Consider the following 15,846-nt stretch of genomic DNA (forward strand, 5'->3'; position numbering starts at 1 on the left):
TCGAAGCAGAGGCATTCATGTAAACAAAGGCTTGGAGGCTGGACCAGTGGGAATCGATGAATACAGCAAAACTGGGGCCAGAGGGCAGAGGCCTTGTGAGCCAGGCTGAGCAGCAGGGAACCCTGGTAGTGGTCAAGCAGGGGGATGGCATGACCAGGGTTGGGCTTTTGAGCTACCAGTATGGTTTGGGACAATGGAATAAACCACATGGATAGTTCCACAGCTGTCTAAGGTTCTGTCTTTCACATGTTGCTTAATCCCTAACCTTTACGAGGCCATTAGGAACTCTAGTAGCAGATGAATACAGGGGGACATACTGGGGTCAGGAGGGGGACTCCGTTAGCCTCCTCAGATCATGCTCTATGGACTGCCATCGGACCTCGAGACCAGCCCTTGCGTCAAGGGATGAGAAGACAGCCACGAGAGTCCCCATGAGCCCCAAAAGTAGCTTCCTAGAGAGAAAGGAACTTGGGGGTTTGCAAGGGCCTGAGCTATATCAGTCTGACCTGGCATAGGAGCCCTCTGCCAATCGTGGCTACAGCAAGGATGTCTTCCCAACCCAAGCCTCAGCATAAGTGTCCTCGTCCTTGGGCTCTGAAGGAATACCCCAGGACGCCCTGCAGGGCTGGCCCCCGTTCAGGCTTTTTCTATGTGTTTGCAGACATAGACGAGTGTGAGCAGCCAGAGGCATGCCACGGAGGGCACTGCATCAACACAGAGGGTTCGTACCACTGCAAATGTGACAAGGGCTACATCATGGTCAGAAAGGGACACTGCCAAGGTAAGGAATGGGGTGCCGCCCCCTACCATCTCCTGGTCCCTCCCATACACTGGTTGTCCCCAACTCCCCTTCTAGCTTGTCTCTGACTGGGCCCCTTCATGCTGAGGCCACTCCTAAAAACAGAACACTGTCTAGAAATTCTCGAGCCCTTTCAACCCCTTAGTGATATTGTGGTATGCTGTCTGCCCCCGAAGCAGGGAACACGAGCAACTTTGTATACATGAGACGCCAAGAACATCCCTCTGTACACCTGTGCCCTCACCTGGAGTCATAGCACTCTTCTTGTTAATGCAGCATAACAATCAACCCATCAGGGAGGTGCCTGAGATCTCAGCCTTGTCCTTCTTGCTAAAGTTTCTAGGCTGTGAGCTCCTAAGGACAGACCATATCCTTGGATGACCCATGATAATTGACCATGCATTGAACAACCCCCAACAAATGCCAGTTGAATGAATGAATGAATGAATGAATGAACAACGAACCCTGATCCTTGCTCCCTTTCCCAGGCCAAAAGGTGACCGTGACATTGCCAACTGGTCTCCTCACAGACTGGCTCGAACCTGCTACACTATTGTGTAACCTTCTGGCAGCTCTGCCACCACCACCTTCCTGCCAGGCTGGGGTGTCAAATGTTTGCAAGAGGCCTGGGTTATGTGTTCCCAAGACTGGCTGAGACAGGAATAAGTGAGAGTAAACCAAAGCTCTCTCTGGAGTGAAATCCTGCCCCGGATTCACGGGTTGTCGGCCCGGCCTCCTCCTGGCTTCCAGGTTTTTCCTGGCCACGACCTGCCTGGATTCAGAGGGTCCTGGAGGTGAGGGATGAGCTCACCCTCATTCCCCTTCCCAGTGCCAGTACCATGGAAGCAAAGCCCAGAGTCCTAGCAGGTCTAGCAAAGGCGAGAGGTGGTTAGGGTTGTAGGATGGGCAACTAACTCTCCATCTGCATACCCCCCAATCCACATGTCACCTTCCCAGTGTCTCCCTCTTGGTGTTCCCCCTTTCAGACTCTGGCCTGTGCATGATCAAAGCCAGAACTCCTTGTCCTCATGAGCGTGATGGAAACAGACAGCCTGGTATTTCCTAGGAGAAGGGAGAGTGAAAGGAGTTAGCATTTGCTGGGTGCCCATTATGTGCCAGGTACTGTGCTAGATACCCATCATGCTAGATAAGCATCAGAACATGAATTTGACAGAACACTTTATTAAAAAGAAAAGCAAAACTAAATGAAATGAACCAAGAAAATACCAGGATATTAAAAAGATCAAATTTAACCTAACTAGTCCACGTTAAGGGCACAGGCTCTGGCAGAGACAGGCCTGGTTTTGGCTCTTGTTTCAGTGTCTGAAAATGAAAACCGTAATGCCTATCTCAGAGGCTCTTGTGAGGATTGAATGAGCATACACAACAACGTAGCATCACTATCTGAAGGCTCCATTTTTTTTCTCATCTAGCCTTCCCCCGCTACCCCAGACCATGCCTCTGGATTGTTCCCTTCCCTTCTGGAGGAAAGGTTCCAGACACACACCTCGGCTGGGAGGTCAGGCCGAGTTCCTGGCCCAGGGCAGACGCTCTCAGTCTGTTGAAAGAAAGACTGATGTAGCCTGCACACTCCTCCAGGTTTCCGTCAGTAACCACAGACCCGGCCCATCACCCCGGGAGCCCAGTCAATTTCCTCTCTCTCTTTCTTCCTTCTCCAACTAAGAAACCACTCTCTCCGCTTAAACTCAAAATCTCTGGTGAAAGGCCTGCGTGGTCTGGACAGCGGCCCATCCAAAGTCTCAATGGCATTTCCGTCGTACCAGGATTCTGGGTTCCCACGGAAAGGGGTTAGTTTCCCTGCAGACTGCCAGGGCTCTGCCGTCCCCCACCCATAATCCAAGGTTACCTGAGCTTCTGGCCCCTGACTGAGCACTCTCCTCACCCTGTGCTCTCACAAGCAATGGAGGCGGGCACCCTTATGTTTCCTCGTGCGAAGGCTGACGTGCTGGTCGAGAAGGTCCAGAATCCTCCCAGTGTACAGACGGCAGGTGGGCAAGCTGGTCCCTGGGGTGACTATTTACATGCGTCTTCTGGGGTGTCTTCAGCCACCTCATACCAAGAGGGTTTAAACATTTAATCACATGGTCTCATTCTTTGGTCAGCAAACATTTGCTGAGTGCCAGCTTTGTCCCAGCCATGGGCTAGGACAAAACATGCCATACTCTTAGATTAAAATTTAAACCCTAGACTAGGCAGAAAAACCTGGCTCCAGTCCAGGCACCAAGGGGTTGGTGGAACAGCCTCAGGGTGTCTGGTGATGTTAGAGCCAGTGCCTTTAACACAGAGTGGTTAGAAGTGAAATTCACTTCATCTGGAACCTTCATCTGGCTCCTATTGATTGGTTTGGCTAGTGGCTCCCATGTAGAAGAAGCCTTCCCTGGCTCAGGTGGACACTCAGGGCTGCTTTGATTTCTTTCCTCCCTCTACCACTTGCTGACAGACCTCTCACATGTGATCATCGCTGGCTGGGACTCTGGTCTGAGGAAGAAAACCAGCAGTGGCATGCCAGGGCACACTAGGTTATGCCGCATTAACAAACAACCCCAATCTTAGTGACTTAGAATACAGCAAACTTTACACGTGACCAACGCCACATGTCTATCATGGATCAACTGGGCGTCCCACCCCACGTGTCCTCATTCTAGAATCAGGCTAAAGGAATAGCCAGCATCTTGAATGTGGCCAGTCTCCATGGAAAATAGAAAGAATGCTCTGCAGGGTTGCACATAGTTAAATGCTTTGGTCTATAAATCACACGTTATATCTACTCATAGCTCATTGGCCAGCACTTGTCCTCAGGCCCCATCCAACCAAAAGAGGCCAGGAGGCATAAGCCCACCATGGCCCAGAAAGTGGAGGGCTGGAATATTTAGCGAACAGCATTAGGACCACAAGTCACCTAATGCCCAGCATAAGACATGTGGGACACCACCTCCGCAGATGTGCCCAGAATGTCTGGGCAGGACAGGCTTCAGAGCTCTGCTCCTGGTAAATCTAATCTCCTTCCACCACTGCTTGGTCCTGTGGGAGAGACCCCAGAACTTCATTTTTTCTCAGTGTGTTCTTTGAGGAGGATCCTTGCCTCCTCCTTGTTCTTCTCTTCATCCTGAAAGTCTGGCCTCCCTGAAGCAGGGATTGTTCATCATTCCCAATGGCTCTGCCCAGCCTCCTTCCGGTACCTCAGCCAAGGCCAGCAAGCCATGGTGCTAGCTGCTCTCTCCTGGGTGGCCAAAATTGGCAGCCCTAGATCTTTCATTTCCTCCACCTCTGTCTCATTCTTTTCATCTCTCTGTTTACAGAAACTCTTAGAATAGTTTAGCTTGGTGTCACCACAGCCCAAGTAGGAGCTCTTGGTCGCCCTCTTTCCAGAGATGAGCCTTCTCCCTAGCAGTTCCAGGTCTCTCCCTGCAGATACCCACCTGACTGACCACCTGCCCTGTGAATATCTTCCCCTTCTGGACCCTCCCAGTGAAGTTTTGGTTTTAAGAAGGCCCCAGTTCCCTGGGACAGAGGGCTTTGGTGGGTTCCTGTCTCCTGCAGAGCAAACAGCCTCAGGGGAGACTCATTTTTACCCTTCACTGCAGGGCCTCTATCTATCCTGTTCTATAAAGACAGCTCCTGGCTTTAGTCCCTTTGCAGAAAGCCTGTGTTGTGACCCTTGTCACTATCTCCTGCTTTTCCTCTATGGGGCTGAGTAAGTCTTCCTCCTGGGCAATAGGGCCTCTAAACCCGCATAAGTGGGTGAACTTCCTCTAAGAGAATGACAATTACCTGTTTAGGAAGAGTCAGTTTTCCTGTTTCCTCTGGAGCTTGGTCACTCTATTGGTCATGAATAGTGACTGAGAGGCTCGACACTGGGCCAGAGGAGCATAGCATCTTCCTGCAGCCCCAACTCAGTGTTTAGTCCCTGTGTATGACCTCTCTAACTCAGCCAGGTCCCCTGGGTGCCTTGGATATGGACTCCCCGAGATGCCAGGTCACATCGGGAAGAACCCTGCCTACAGTTCCTGGGAGCAGGATCTCCATCTTTCTCCTTATTGTCACTCTCCCAGGACTGCTGCTCCTCTCCTTCCATGGGTCCCTTCTCCCCACACTTGTCTGGTTGGTGCTCAGGCTTATCCTTTCTAGTTGACTTTCCTGGATCTCACCAGGGTGGGTACTGAAAGCCCTACATGGTTCTTGGCTAGAAGAAAAGTCTCTCCAGCAGAGAAACCTTGCCACCCTTAGCTCTGCACCAGCCTCAGAGCCGGTCCAAGATTGGGGATCATCTTCAGTACTCATTTTCTGGTGCTGGGAAACCCATTTCGTCTTCATTGCCCAGCTGGTGATCTATTCTGTGGCCTGCTGTGCCAAGCACGTACAATCCCAGTAATTGTCATCACTCGTAAAGGAACAGGAGTTCACCGAGGGAGATATGAGGGCCGTTTCTGACAGTCCAGCTCACAAAGTAGAGTTCTCTCACCCTCCCACAGCTAGTGGTAACCACAGCCTCTGACACCCAGCCAGGGTGTCTCCCTTTCTAGAGTTCCTCCATCTCTCTCTTTGTCCAGGACAGTGGGTGGGAGGTGGAATTGGGAACACAGGATGACACTCACTTTTTCCTAGTTTCCATCTGTACGGAAACTGACATCTCTCCCTCTCCCCAGACAAGGGCAGGGTCAAGGATCCACTTCCTTACAGACCTACCCATGTGCTGTGGTTCCCAGGGATGACCAAGGGAGGGGCTGTTATTTTGCAGATATCGATGAATGCCGTCACCCTGACACCTGCCCCGATGGAAGATGCGTCAACTCCCCTGGCTCCTACACTTGCCTGGCCTGCGAGGAGGGCTACAGGGGCCAGAGCGGGAGCTGTGTAGGTGAGGGGTGTTTGCAAAGGCACTGAGAGGGCTCTCTGGCCTTGGGACCTCTGGTCGAGCCCACACATAGGGAGAGAAAGAATGGGACAGAGGGAAGCATCTTGGAAGCTATTGTCATCCATGATCCAGCTGGGTTCCCAGATGACGTTGAGCATGAGATGGGTGTGCTTCAGTTACTGGTACTCTGCCCTCTGAATCAGCTAGGGTGGAGGCCCCTTTGGCTTTTTGGCCATGTCCGTTCAGGAGCCATAGCCCAAGGTCCCAGAAGCTCCTGTAGCTGGATCCCGTTGGGCAGAGTGAAGTGCCAAGCATCCTAGGAGGAGTTGTTGTCAGCTAGCAGCCAGGCCCTGCTATGGTTTCCAGGGAGAAAGGGTCTTCTGCTCTACTGCATCTCAACAGCAGTGTCTAAACAGCAAGGCTTAACCGAACAGTGAGTGCTCTTCTCCTCCGAGGAAGCTGCATGTCAGCTGTAGGAGGAATGTTCTTTACCAGCAGCCCCCACAGGAAGAAGGGCCCAGGATTCAGAATGCCAGGAGGAACTGAGTTGTGAATAGATGCTTTGAGTCTCTGGAGAGGGCAGACATTTCCCAGGCCCTTGACACTGCCATTCAGCCACCCAGGCAGAGCTTGGCCTCTCTCTGCCTTGCCCACTCACCTGTTGAAGCTGGTTGTTGGGCTGGGAATATGAGATCATATGTTTGGTTGGCAGAGAGGTTCAGACCCACCATAAGGTGAGTCAAGATCTTGGACACTTCACTACAAGTGTCCTCTAGTGGGCAAAACTAGCCCCAAGGCTAGGGGATCTGGCTCCCTTTTCTAGTACATATGCAGTGTGCTCTGTGTTACTAGAGCTGAAGTGAGCTCAGTGGGGAGGGGCATTCTTTCCTGCTTTGGTGAGTGAGGCCAAGAGCTGTAATGACCTCATGGCCTTCCCAGGGTGGCCTACAGTGCCTCTCAATGGTGATTCCTTGGCCTCATAGTTGAGATGCTCTATGCCTGATGAAGGGGGCTGCATGAAGGAAAGGAGGCCAGCCTGCCATCTTGGACTTCTCTCCCACAGATGTGAATGAGTGTCTGACTCCCGGGGTCTGTGCTCATGGAAGATGCATCAACCTGGAGGGCTCCTTTAGATGCTCTTGTGAGCAGGGCTACGAGGTCACCTCGGATGAGAAAGGCTGCCAAGGTACAAAGATACTAACGCATCCTTCTTCCACAGCAAACCAGCCTGTAGCTCCTTCCCTCCACACACACACTCCGACCCCTGGCCCTGCATCCCTGACCATGCTGATCCAACACATCACTGCCAAGACCTGTCCTTTCCCCTACCTCTGCACACCTGTCAGTCTCTGCTATCCTGGCACGTCTGTCCTGCAGAGTCCCACACAAAAATCAATGGCCTGTTTCAGATGTCAACGAGTGTGCCAGCAGGGCCTCGTGCCCCACGGGTCTCTGTCTCAACACTGAGGGCTCCTTCGCCTGCTCAGCCTGTGACAGTGGGTACTGGGTGAATGAAGACGGCACTGCCTGTGAAGGTAACCCTGAGGAGGAAGTTGGCAGAGAGAGACCGAGAATATAGGCCCTCTTACCTTCCAAAGGACATTCCATATGTCCCCTAGCTTTGGACTGATGCTGAGGGTCTCCAGGCTAGGCTAGTTGACCCTACACATGGACTTGGCCTAAGGAGAGCTTCTATCATCATAATGCCCAAGTTTAGAGGTGAAGACAGAAGGAAAAGGGAGTCACAGAGACAGGAGGGAAGCTGACAGTAGAGCTGCCCCAGGAGCATTCTGGAGAGAGGGTGCTGGAGTTGCCCTAGAGAAGATCCACTACCAGGGCCTGCCCTTCCCCAGGGGCCTGGAGAGAGTCCTACAAGCTCAGAGAAGGAGGCCAGAGGCGTGGGGAGGTTCCTGCCTCGCCGGATGGAGGGAGCCCTCCTAGGCCCGCAGGGTGACCAGCTGCTGTCTGCCCCAGACCTAGATGAATGTGCCTTTCCTGGAGTCTGCCCCTCAGGCATCTGCACCAACACTGCCGGCTCATTCTCCTGCAGGGACTGCGACCAGGGCTACCGGCCCAGCCCCTTGGGCCACACCTGTGAAGGTGAGAGCCCCTGCAGGGGAGGAGAACACAGATGGGATTCAGGATTCAGGGAGACTAACCCATCACCCTCAGAAAAGAAAGTAGCCAGGACACAACAGGGGCTGTTTTCAGACCAAGGTCCCCTCTACCTACCTCGGATGGTGGGCTAGCTGGGTACACTTATTCTCACCCCTTGACCAACAGGAGTCGGAAAGCCAACTGCAGATCAGGGTCTGGGGGCCAATGAGCCACTGGACCACAAGCATCAGCATCGCTGGGCGAGCTTGTTCCACATGAGCTTCCTGGACCTTGTCCCAGGCCTGCTAAATTAACTTCTGTTGCCAAGGGTGGGGTGGGGGTGGGGGAAGCTTGGGTTCTGGTTTCTAACAAGTTTCTCAAGGGTTCCTCATAAGGGTGGATGTTCGGACCATATTTTAAAAGACACCAGCCTGCACGAGGCAATCTGTAGGCCGGCTTGAAGAGTCTAGTTTGCTACCTTCTCAGGTTCTCTGTATCTATGTACTTGGCTTATTTCTCATCTGTTTTCTTATTGCTTCTCAGTAAAATCTAAGCCATCTCAGCTATAAGGGTAGTGGGATTTGGCCACCCTAGTCCAGGGTTGCCGAGAAAGGCCAAGTGTTCCCAAAGTGGGCATTGTGTGGGCAGCTACAGAAGCCCAGCCAGAGGCAGGGAGAGCCTGCTGAGCTGGGACAAAGTAGAGGGAGCTGGAGTCACCCTGCTCCCCAGAGGCTCCCTCACCAGCTTCTCCCAAGTATGTTGCTTTATAAGGGGATGACGCCCCTGTGGGGCCAGACTCCTCATGCAGAGCCTTCTGGAGACCTCCCCACTGGTTCCTGTCCTTGGGAGGTGCTGCCATTGGCTTCTTCTTGTGTGACTCTGCAGATGTGGATGAGTGTGAAGACCCCCAGAGCAGCTGCATAGGAGGCGAGTGTAAAAACATGGCTGGCTCCTACCAGTGCCTCTGTCCCCAGGGCTTCCAGCTGGCCAATGGCACCGTGTGTGAGGGTGAGTGGCTCAGGTTTCTCCAGGGGAACTGGGGTCGGTGTTTGGGGAGGTGGGAACATCCCCAGGAGTGAACACTATCATCTCCCTGCAGATGTGGACGAGTGCATGGGAGAGGAGTACTGCGCACCCCACGGGGAATGCCTCAACAGCCACGGGTCCTTCTTCTGTCTTTGTGCACCAGGCTTTGCCAGCGCAGAAGGCGGCACCAGCTGCCAGGGTGAGACACCAGTTTGGCCATGTCCACTTGCCAGCAGCAGGGGATGCTGGAGACTAGATCTAGTACCACGATAAAATGCTCCTGGTCCCACCCAGGAATGGGAAGATGGGAGGTTGACAGTAATGAAAGGAAGCCAAGTGTCAGGGAGGGACTCTTTCCCCGGGCCTCTCCATGAAGTCTACATCAGGCACACATCGTCTGAACTCTGAGTGGTGTCACCCTTCTTCCGACAGAGCCCAGTTCCAGGGCTCCTCCCCGCAGCCTGGCATCTGGCTTCCATCTCTGAACTCTTTCTCTTACACTGAGCCACTCTCTGGTCCTCTTAGGAGCTACCTATGGCCCAGAGTAAGCTGCCTAGGGCCCTAGGGACCCATGGCTGGGTCTGCTGACAGACATCTTTGTTCTAGATGTGGACGAGTGTGCAGTCACAGACCGGTGTCAAGGAGGGCACTGTGTCAACACCGAAGGCTCCTTCAACTGTCTGTGTGAAACTGGCTTCCAGCCGTCCCCAGAGAGCGGGGAGTGTGTGGGTAAGGCTTCCAGGGGGGAGTGGACAGGGGTCTGCCCCACGTCTGCCCACCTCCACCTCTGCCTGGTCCTCAGCTCCCTGGGACCAGGAACTGCAGCTTCCGGGAAGCAAAGCACTTTCCACAGATTTCTCATCTAACGGATAATGTATTTATTGAGTTTCTGCTGACTCAGAGACTGTGTGAGGATGACAAAATGAAGACAATCATAAGCCCTGTGCTGGCGGAGCACACAATCTAGTTTTTAAAGCCAGACTGATTCAATAGACATTTATTAAAAACCTGCTAGGTTCAATGTCTTTTGTTAAGACAAATAGACAGTTATGGGCAATCTTAAAATTGAGCAAGGGAAACAGATATGAAGACAACTCTCCATAATACACTTTGGTGACGGTTTTATTTTTATAGAGAAGTATAAAGTACTCTACTGAGGGTGGGGGAAGGAGTGTCATGGAAGGCTAAGAGCTCAGTGCTTTCCTAAACAGCACAGAGCTCTCTTTCAGATGTTCATCCCTGCTGGGTCAGGGGAAATGACCCTGAATTTGATGTTTTGGGGTTGAGATGATCACAATAATTCAGAACAGATCAGGTATCCCAGAGGTTGTGGGGCATGACCTTATGATGCCAGAGAGGTGGGGCTAGAGCAGTGACATGGCCACTTCTGTACCCTCTCATGGCTCTGGGGACAGACATTGATGAGTGTGAGGACTACGGAGATGGAGACCCGGTGTGCGGGGCCTGGAGGTGTGAGAACAGCCCTGGCTCCTACCGCTGTGTCCTGGGCTGCCAGCTGGGCTTCCACATGGCCCCTACTGGAGACTGCATTGGTGAGTAGGGAGCGGCAGTCAGAGGCGGGAGGACTGAGGACACCTATTTTTCATGTATCCAGCTAGAAACTATTTTCTCCTGAGGACACTATTTTTGCAGCTGTTTGAAGTTTGTATATTTTCCATACAGCAGAGCTGACACAAAAATTGAAGAGAAATGTGAATGTTAGAGTTTGCTTGTCTTGTGTTTAGAAGTTACTTTTCACAAATCTTGGTGTTAATAGACCAAATAAATAAGTATTCCCAGCAAATAGAGAAAACCAGTGAGAACACACCCTACACTCGTCTCCACTGTCTCGCAGACATAGACGAGTGTGCCAACGACACTGTGTGTGGGAGCCACGGCTTCTGTGACAACACTGAGGGATCCTTCCGCTGCCTCTGTGACCAGGGCTTTGAGACCTCGTCCTCTGGCTGGGATTGTGTTGGTGAGAAGCCTTGGGCTAGCTGGACTCTGGGCCAGGGAAGGGAAGGCCCTTGGGCCCTTTATCCCATCTACACAGATCGACTGTCTTGGGTAGAGGTCCTGGGGCCCTTCTTCTGAAATGTCCATGGTCACATGGCTCCATAATGGGACCGCATAGAGTGGGCAAGGAAGGGCGATTTCAGTTCCACCCTACAGCTGGCACCTTGGCCAGGATGGTAGAAGTGTGGCCACGTCCTACCAGCAGAGGGAGCAAGCACATTAACCAAGGCTCCACCCTCCTCCCGAAACCTCAGGGTCCCAAGAGGCACTTCTAGAGAATGTGCAGAGGGAAGAACTCTTCCTCTTTTTCCATTTAGGGACCCTTGCCTGCCACTTTTCTCTCTCTCCATTCCCATGACCTCTGTCCATCTTTTTCTCCTGCCTGCTCACTCATACCCACTTCTGCGCTTCCCGCGAAACCTAACCTCTTCTTTTGGGAGGGTATCTGCCCACTGGGCCAGAGGCAGGCGCAGGGGGCATGGGCTGCCTGTTCTCTGCCCAAGAGCCTGTACTTATGCCTGGCAGACGTGAATGAGTGTGAGCTCATGCTGGCGGTGTGTGGGGCGGCGCTCTGTGAAAATGTGGAGGGCTCCTTCCTATGCCTCTGTGCCAGCGACCTGGAGGAGTATGATGCTCAGGAGGGGAGCTGCCGCCCACGGGTGGCCGGAGGTGAGCATGCCCCATACTTCACCCAGCCATTATGAATGGCCACTCTCTGGCTTACTCTTTCACTGCTCCGGTTCCTGAGAAGGAGCCTGGGCTGGGACTGGGGCAGTGTGGGCAGGGGTGCAGCTGAAGAATGGCATGTGGAGGGGTGAGGAGTCTGAGTGCAGCAAATGACAAGACAAGATGGGGGTGTGCTCCAGGCCAAAACACATCCAGGGGGCTGCAGGGCTTTGAGGACCCTACAGAAGGCTCAGAAAGCTCTGAGGCCAACTTAAGGTGGCCCCAGGGATCTCAGATTAAGCCTTGGAGGGGCCCTCAATCTAACCCCAGGAAGCTCTCCAGGTGAGGGAGGCCTGGAAGCTGAGCTAAGCTCGACTCCCCTCTTCCCACGCCCCCGTAGCTTTCTGGGTCAGCTTCCCACCTTAGGCTGCACTGGGATTCAGCTGACCTTCTCTGACTTGGGGAAAAGAAAGGAGGACCTAGAACAGGGAAGGGTGGAGGGGCTGGCGTACAGTATAAAGCAGAGGAATGGGCAGAAGGCTACACATACAGCATGCCAGGAAGGCAGGATGGCATACTGGAAAGAGCAGGGGCTTTGGCACCTGAGGAACTGGGGTCAACTCCCTGCTATGCTACTTAATAGCTGGTGGCTGTGGCCAGTCATTTAGCTTCTCTAAGCCTCAACTGCCTCATCTGTAAAAGGGAGCTAATGCTAATAATGCCCACCTCACAGGGTTGTTGAGAACATCAAATGAAATAATATAGGTAAAAGCATTTTGTACACTGTAAAGTGGTATATAAACGTTCAATTCGTAAAGGCTAGGGTGTCCCAGAGGGCCGTGAACAGACAATAATAAGGGGCATCTATCACACACAGGTCAGAGTATCCCTGAGGCCCCGCCAGGGGACCACCTCGCAGGCCCCATCCGCATGGAATGCTACTCGGGGCATGAGGGCCAGCTGCCCTGCTCCAGCCTCCTCAGCCAGAACACTACACAGGCCGAGTGCTGCTGCACCCAGGGTGCCAGCTGGGGAGAAGCCTGTGACCTCTGCCCAGCTGAGGACTCAGGTAAGGCCCTCACGGGTTCCAATCCTCTCAGGGTCAGCTTTTCAGGGTGCTACTGAGAGAGGGGGGAGGGGAGGGCAGAGCCCTGCTCTCTCTGAGCTTAGATGCCTCCTTACAGTTGAATTCAGCGAGATCTGCCCTAGTGGAAAAGGTTACATCCCTGTGGAAGGAGCCTGGACATTTGGACAGACCATGTACACAGGTAACCTCCCTACAGACCCTGATCCCCAAACTCCGCTCACCTGAGCTGGCCCAGCCTGGTCCTCCAGGAGGTCCCTGGGGAAGCTGTGCATGCAGGCTGCCTAGGTCACTTCCATCATTCCTGTCCCAGGGCTGATGACCTGCAGAGTTTTAACTAGAAGTTCTAACAGGAAGTCCTCTGGGAGTGTTCGTACAACCTCACCTCAGCTTTTCTGCTTCCCTGAGGCTGAACTCTCTGGAAACAAACCACAATGCCTTGACTAACCCAGTCACGGGGCACAGAGACAGAGAGGGGAGTGCTGCTATACAGAAGCCAGAAGCAGCTGCTTATCTCCCTGGCCCCACCTACAAAGCCAGAAACTTTGGGGAACCTGTACTCAAAAAGTGTGTAGTTTAGGTATGAGCCCTTTAGCACCCTAATCCTGAGGCTGGAGAAGGAAATAATAGAAAATGAAGTAGGTTTCCTTAAGTGCTTGCTATGTGCCAAGCACTATTTTAAGTATTTTAGATGTATTAACCTTTTAATTGTCATAACAAAGGTAAGAGGTTAAGTAGTCATACTTACATTTTTTAGGTAGAAACTGAGGCAAGGGGAACTTAAGCAAGTGGCCTGAAGTTATCCAACTAGCAAGTGGCAGGGCCAAGATTCAAACCCAGCAAGTCTGGCTTTGGAGCCCCTAGCCTCAAGTACTGCCTCATACTGCTTCTCACCATCCCCTCACCTCAGCTCTGCCTTCCCACAGACGCTGATGAGTGTGTGATGTTTGGGCCTGGTCTCTGCCAGAATGGACGGTGCCTCAACACGGTACCTGGCTACATCTGCCTGTGCAATCCTGGCTACCACTACGATGCCACCCGCAGGAAGTGTGAGGGTGAGGACACACACCACCCCTCCCAACCCCCAGGCCCACAGCTGAATGCTCACCCAGCCCTGCCAGCCAGCCCCATTCTTGCTGGGAGTTCCCCTTCTGGGGGGCAGACGCCAACTGCAGCAGGCAGGTCTGAAGTGAGGGGAGCTGTGGGGCTGTCACGGATTGTACTGGGGATGTTGGAAAAGTATCCCTGGGGAGGGGCCTCCCAGCCTGGGCCGGGGCAGGGGAGGGGGAAGCAGGGTGCTACCTCTTCATTATCAGTTACAAGAAAACCCTCTTCTGTGAAGGTGGTCCTTGGGCAAGGCGCCTTGGCACTGCCCACGTGTTTCTCCTGTCTTCCTGCCACCACAGATCACGATGAGTGCCAGGACATGGCCTGTGAAAATGGCGAGTGTGTGAACACAAAAGGCTCTTTCCACTGCTTCTGTAGCCCACCCCTCACCCTGGACCTCAGCCAGCAGCGCTGTGTAAACAGCACCAGCAGCATTGGTCAGTGGGCCTGGGGTAGCAGGGCAGCAGGGGGAATAACCTGGGCTAGGGTGGGGAGGGGTGGGCTCACATGCTTCTGTGCCTGTGCTACCAGAGGACCTGCCTGACCACGACATCCACATGGACATCTGCTGGAAAAAAGTCACTAATTATGTGTGCAGCCAACCCCTGCATGGGCACCGCACCACTTACACAGAATGCTGCTGCCAGGACGGTGAGGCCTGGAGCCAGCAGTGTGCTCTGTGCCCTCCCAGGAGCTCTGGTAAGAGAGGCGACCTGTGCCTGCATGGAGGGAGGGGAGGTACCTAAAATGCCCTCACCTTGTAAGGGGGGATTTAGAAAGGAGTAGAGCAATCAGAGTAATGGCCCTTTTTTCCATCCCTGTTGTTTGGGGATAAGGTGGGGCAGGTGGTGGAATGGGGAGAGGCGCACTGCCAGGAACTCTCTGAGGGCACTCGTCCCCCGTGCTCCCTTTCTCCTTAGGGCAGGCAGCCTAGGGATAGCACACCAGGCTTTATCTAACAGGAGTTGGGCCCAGCTTCCTCTCTCACTCCTTCCTGACAGAGGTCTATGCTCAGCTGTGCAATGTGGCCCGGATCGAAGCAGAGCGGGAGGCTGGGGTCCACTTCCGGCCAGGCTATGAGTATGGCCCCGGGCCTGAGGACCTGCACTACAGCCTCTATGGCCCAGATGGGGCACCATTCTACAACTACCTGGGCCCTGAGGATGCCATCCCTGAGCCACCCTTTCACAAGACAGCCAGCCACCCAGGGGACCATGCACCGATCCTTGAGTCTCCCCTGCAGCCCTCAGAACTCCAGCCCCACTATGTGGCCAGCCATCCAGGTCTGTGTTGCTGCAAAAATGGGGAAGAGGTGGGCACTGAAGTTGTTTCACTTCCATCTCCTCCACTGGCTAATCACTGCCAGCAGGGTGAGGTCAGGGAAGGGGAAAGACACGCCAAGCCCTCTCACAGGTCACTCACGGGACAACTCCAAATGCCCAGGTCAGACCCTAACGACTCTCTCTAATGAACTAGCACAAGGGACACAAAAAGGTACAGGACACCATCATCCTAACCTCAAAAGCTGCCTGTGGGAGGGAGCTGAGAGAACAAGAGAAAGCAGGTACACTCTAGTACTGTCTGTTTTTTCTCCCTCTACACCATTTAGGGTATGCAAAATAACCTGCTCTACAAGTTCAAACTTGTGACCTGAAATGCGAATTAAGGATTTCTAATTACTTGAAAGTCCCACTGTGGTGACTTGGTTTGTAAGTAGCACTCAGGGCTTGGATCTTAATGAGGAAGTCAGGCCTGGGATCTGTGCAATGGACACCATCCACAGGCACAGCCACCTTACCAGACTGATTAAGACTGTACTAAGGTTACGGGTGGGGTCTTTTTCAGGGATGGGGAGCTGCTTAGAGAGAGAAGAGGGTTAGGCGGATATGGTAGTTTTGCTTTGTGTTGAGTGAGAGTAATCCACTTTTGCTGCCAATCTTCTCCCAGGGGGAAAAAAAAAGACTATATAAAGATTTTATATAAAACACTCTCCCACCAACCACAACAAACTGTATGGTGACACCCAACTGCTCAGGAGCCCTGGCACTGTAAACATGGTGTCAGCCTTCTTGGGAGGCCTCATTTAAAGGTCTCTGCCACCTAAAATGATTCATATTTATTTTTAAGACTATTGCCTTTTGTTTTAGCATCTTTCTGTGAGAGTTTTAAGAC

General features: G+C 53.0%; 1 protein-coding gene across 7 annotated transcripts in view; it reads left to right on the top strand.

The window, feature by feature from the left end:
• Window positions 1–15,846, top strand: part of LTBP2 (latent transforming growth factor beta binding protein 2) — a 99,686-nt gene that overhangs the window by 81,756 nt on the left and 2,084 nt on the right. For 3 of the 7 annotated variants that reach the window (XM_023537042.1, XM_023537044.1, XM_023537046.1), the window contains 18 exons: window positions 662–781; window positions 5,559–5,678; window positions 6,739–6,861; window positions 7,085–7,210; window positions 7,650–7,775; window positions 8,658–8,780; window positions 8,872–8,997; window positions 9,405–9,527; window positions 10,214–10,351; window positions 10,654–10,779; window positions 11,343–11,486; window positions 12,361–12,552; window positions 12,668–12,751; window positions 13,494–13,622; window positions 13,974–14,111; window positions 14,206–14,373; window positions 14,676–14,986; window positions 15,151–15,238. In XM_023537042.1, coding sequence (XP_023392810.1) covers window positions 662–781; window positions 5,559–5,678; window positions 6,739–6,861; window positions 7,085–7,210; window positions 7,650–7,775; window positions 8,658–8,780; window positions 8,872–8,997; window positions 9,405–9,527; window positions 10,214–10,351; window positions 10,654–10,779; window positions 11,343–11,486; window positions 12,361–12,552; window positions 12,668–12,751; window positions 13,494–13,622; window positions 13,974–14,111; window positions 14,206–14,373; window positions 14,676–14,986; window positions 15,151–15,238 — 2,505 coding nt within the window. The remainder of the gene's footprint in view (window positions 1–661; window positions 782–5,558; window positions 5,679–6,738; window positions 6,862–7,084; window positions 7,211–7,649; window positions 7,776–8,657; window positions 8,781–8,871; window positions 8,998–9,404; window positions 9,528–10,213; window positions 10,352–10,653; window positions 10,780–11,342; window positions 11,487–12,360; window positions 12,553–12,667; window positions 12,752–13,493; window positions 13,623–13,973; window positions 14,112–14,205; window positions 14,374–14,675; window positions 14,987–15,150; window positions 15,239–15,846) is intronic. The other 4 variants (XR_002782939.1, XM_023537043.1, XM_011370870.2 and 1 more) reach the window with 4 other exon arrangements.

The sequence above is a fragment of the Pteropus vampyrus genome, unplaced genomic scaffold (assembly GCF_000151845.1).
Source record: "Pteropus vampyrus isolate Shadow unplaced genomic scaffold, Pvam_2.0 Scaffold177, whole genome shotgun sequence".
In the NCBI taxonomy this organism is placed as follows: Eukaryota; Metazoa; Chordata; class Mammalia; order Chiroptera; family Pteropodidae; genus Pteropus; species Pteropus vampyrus.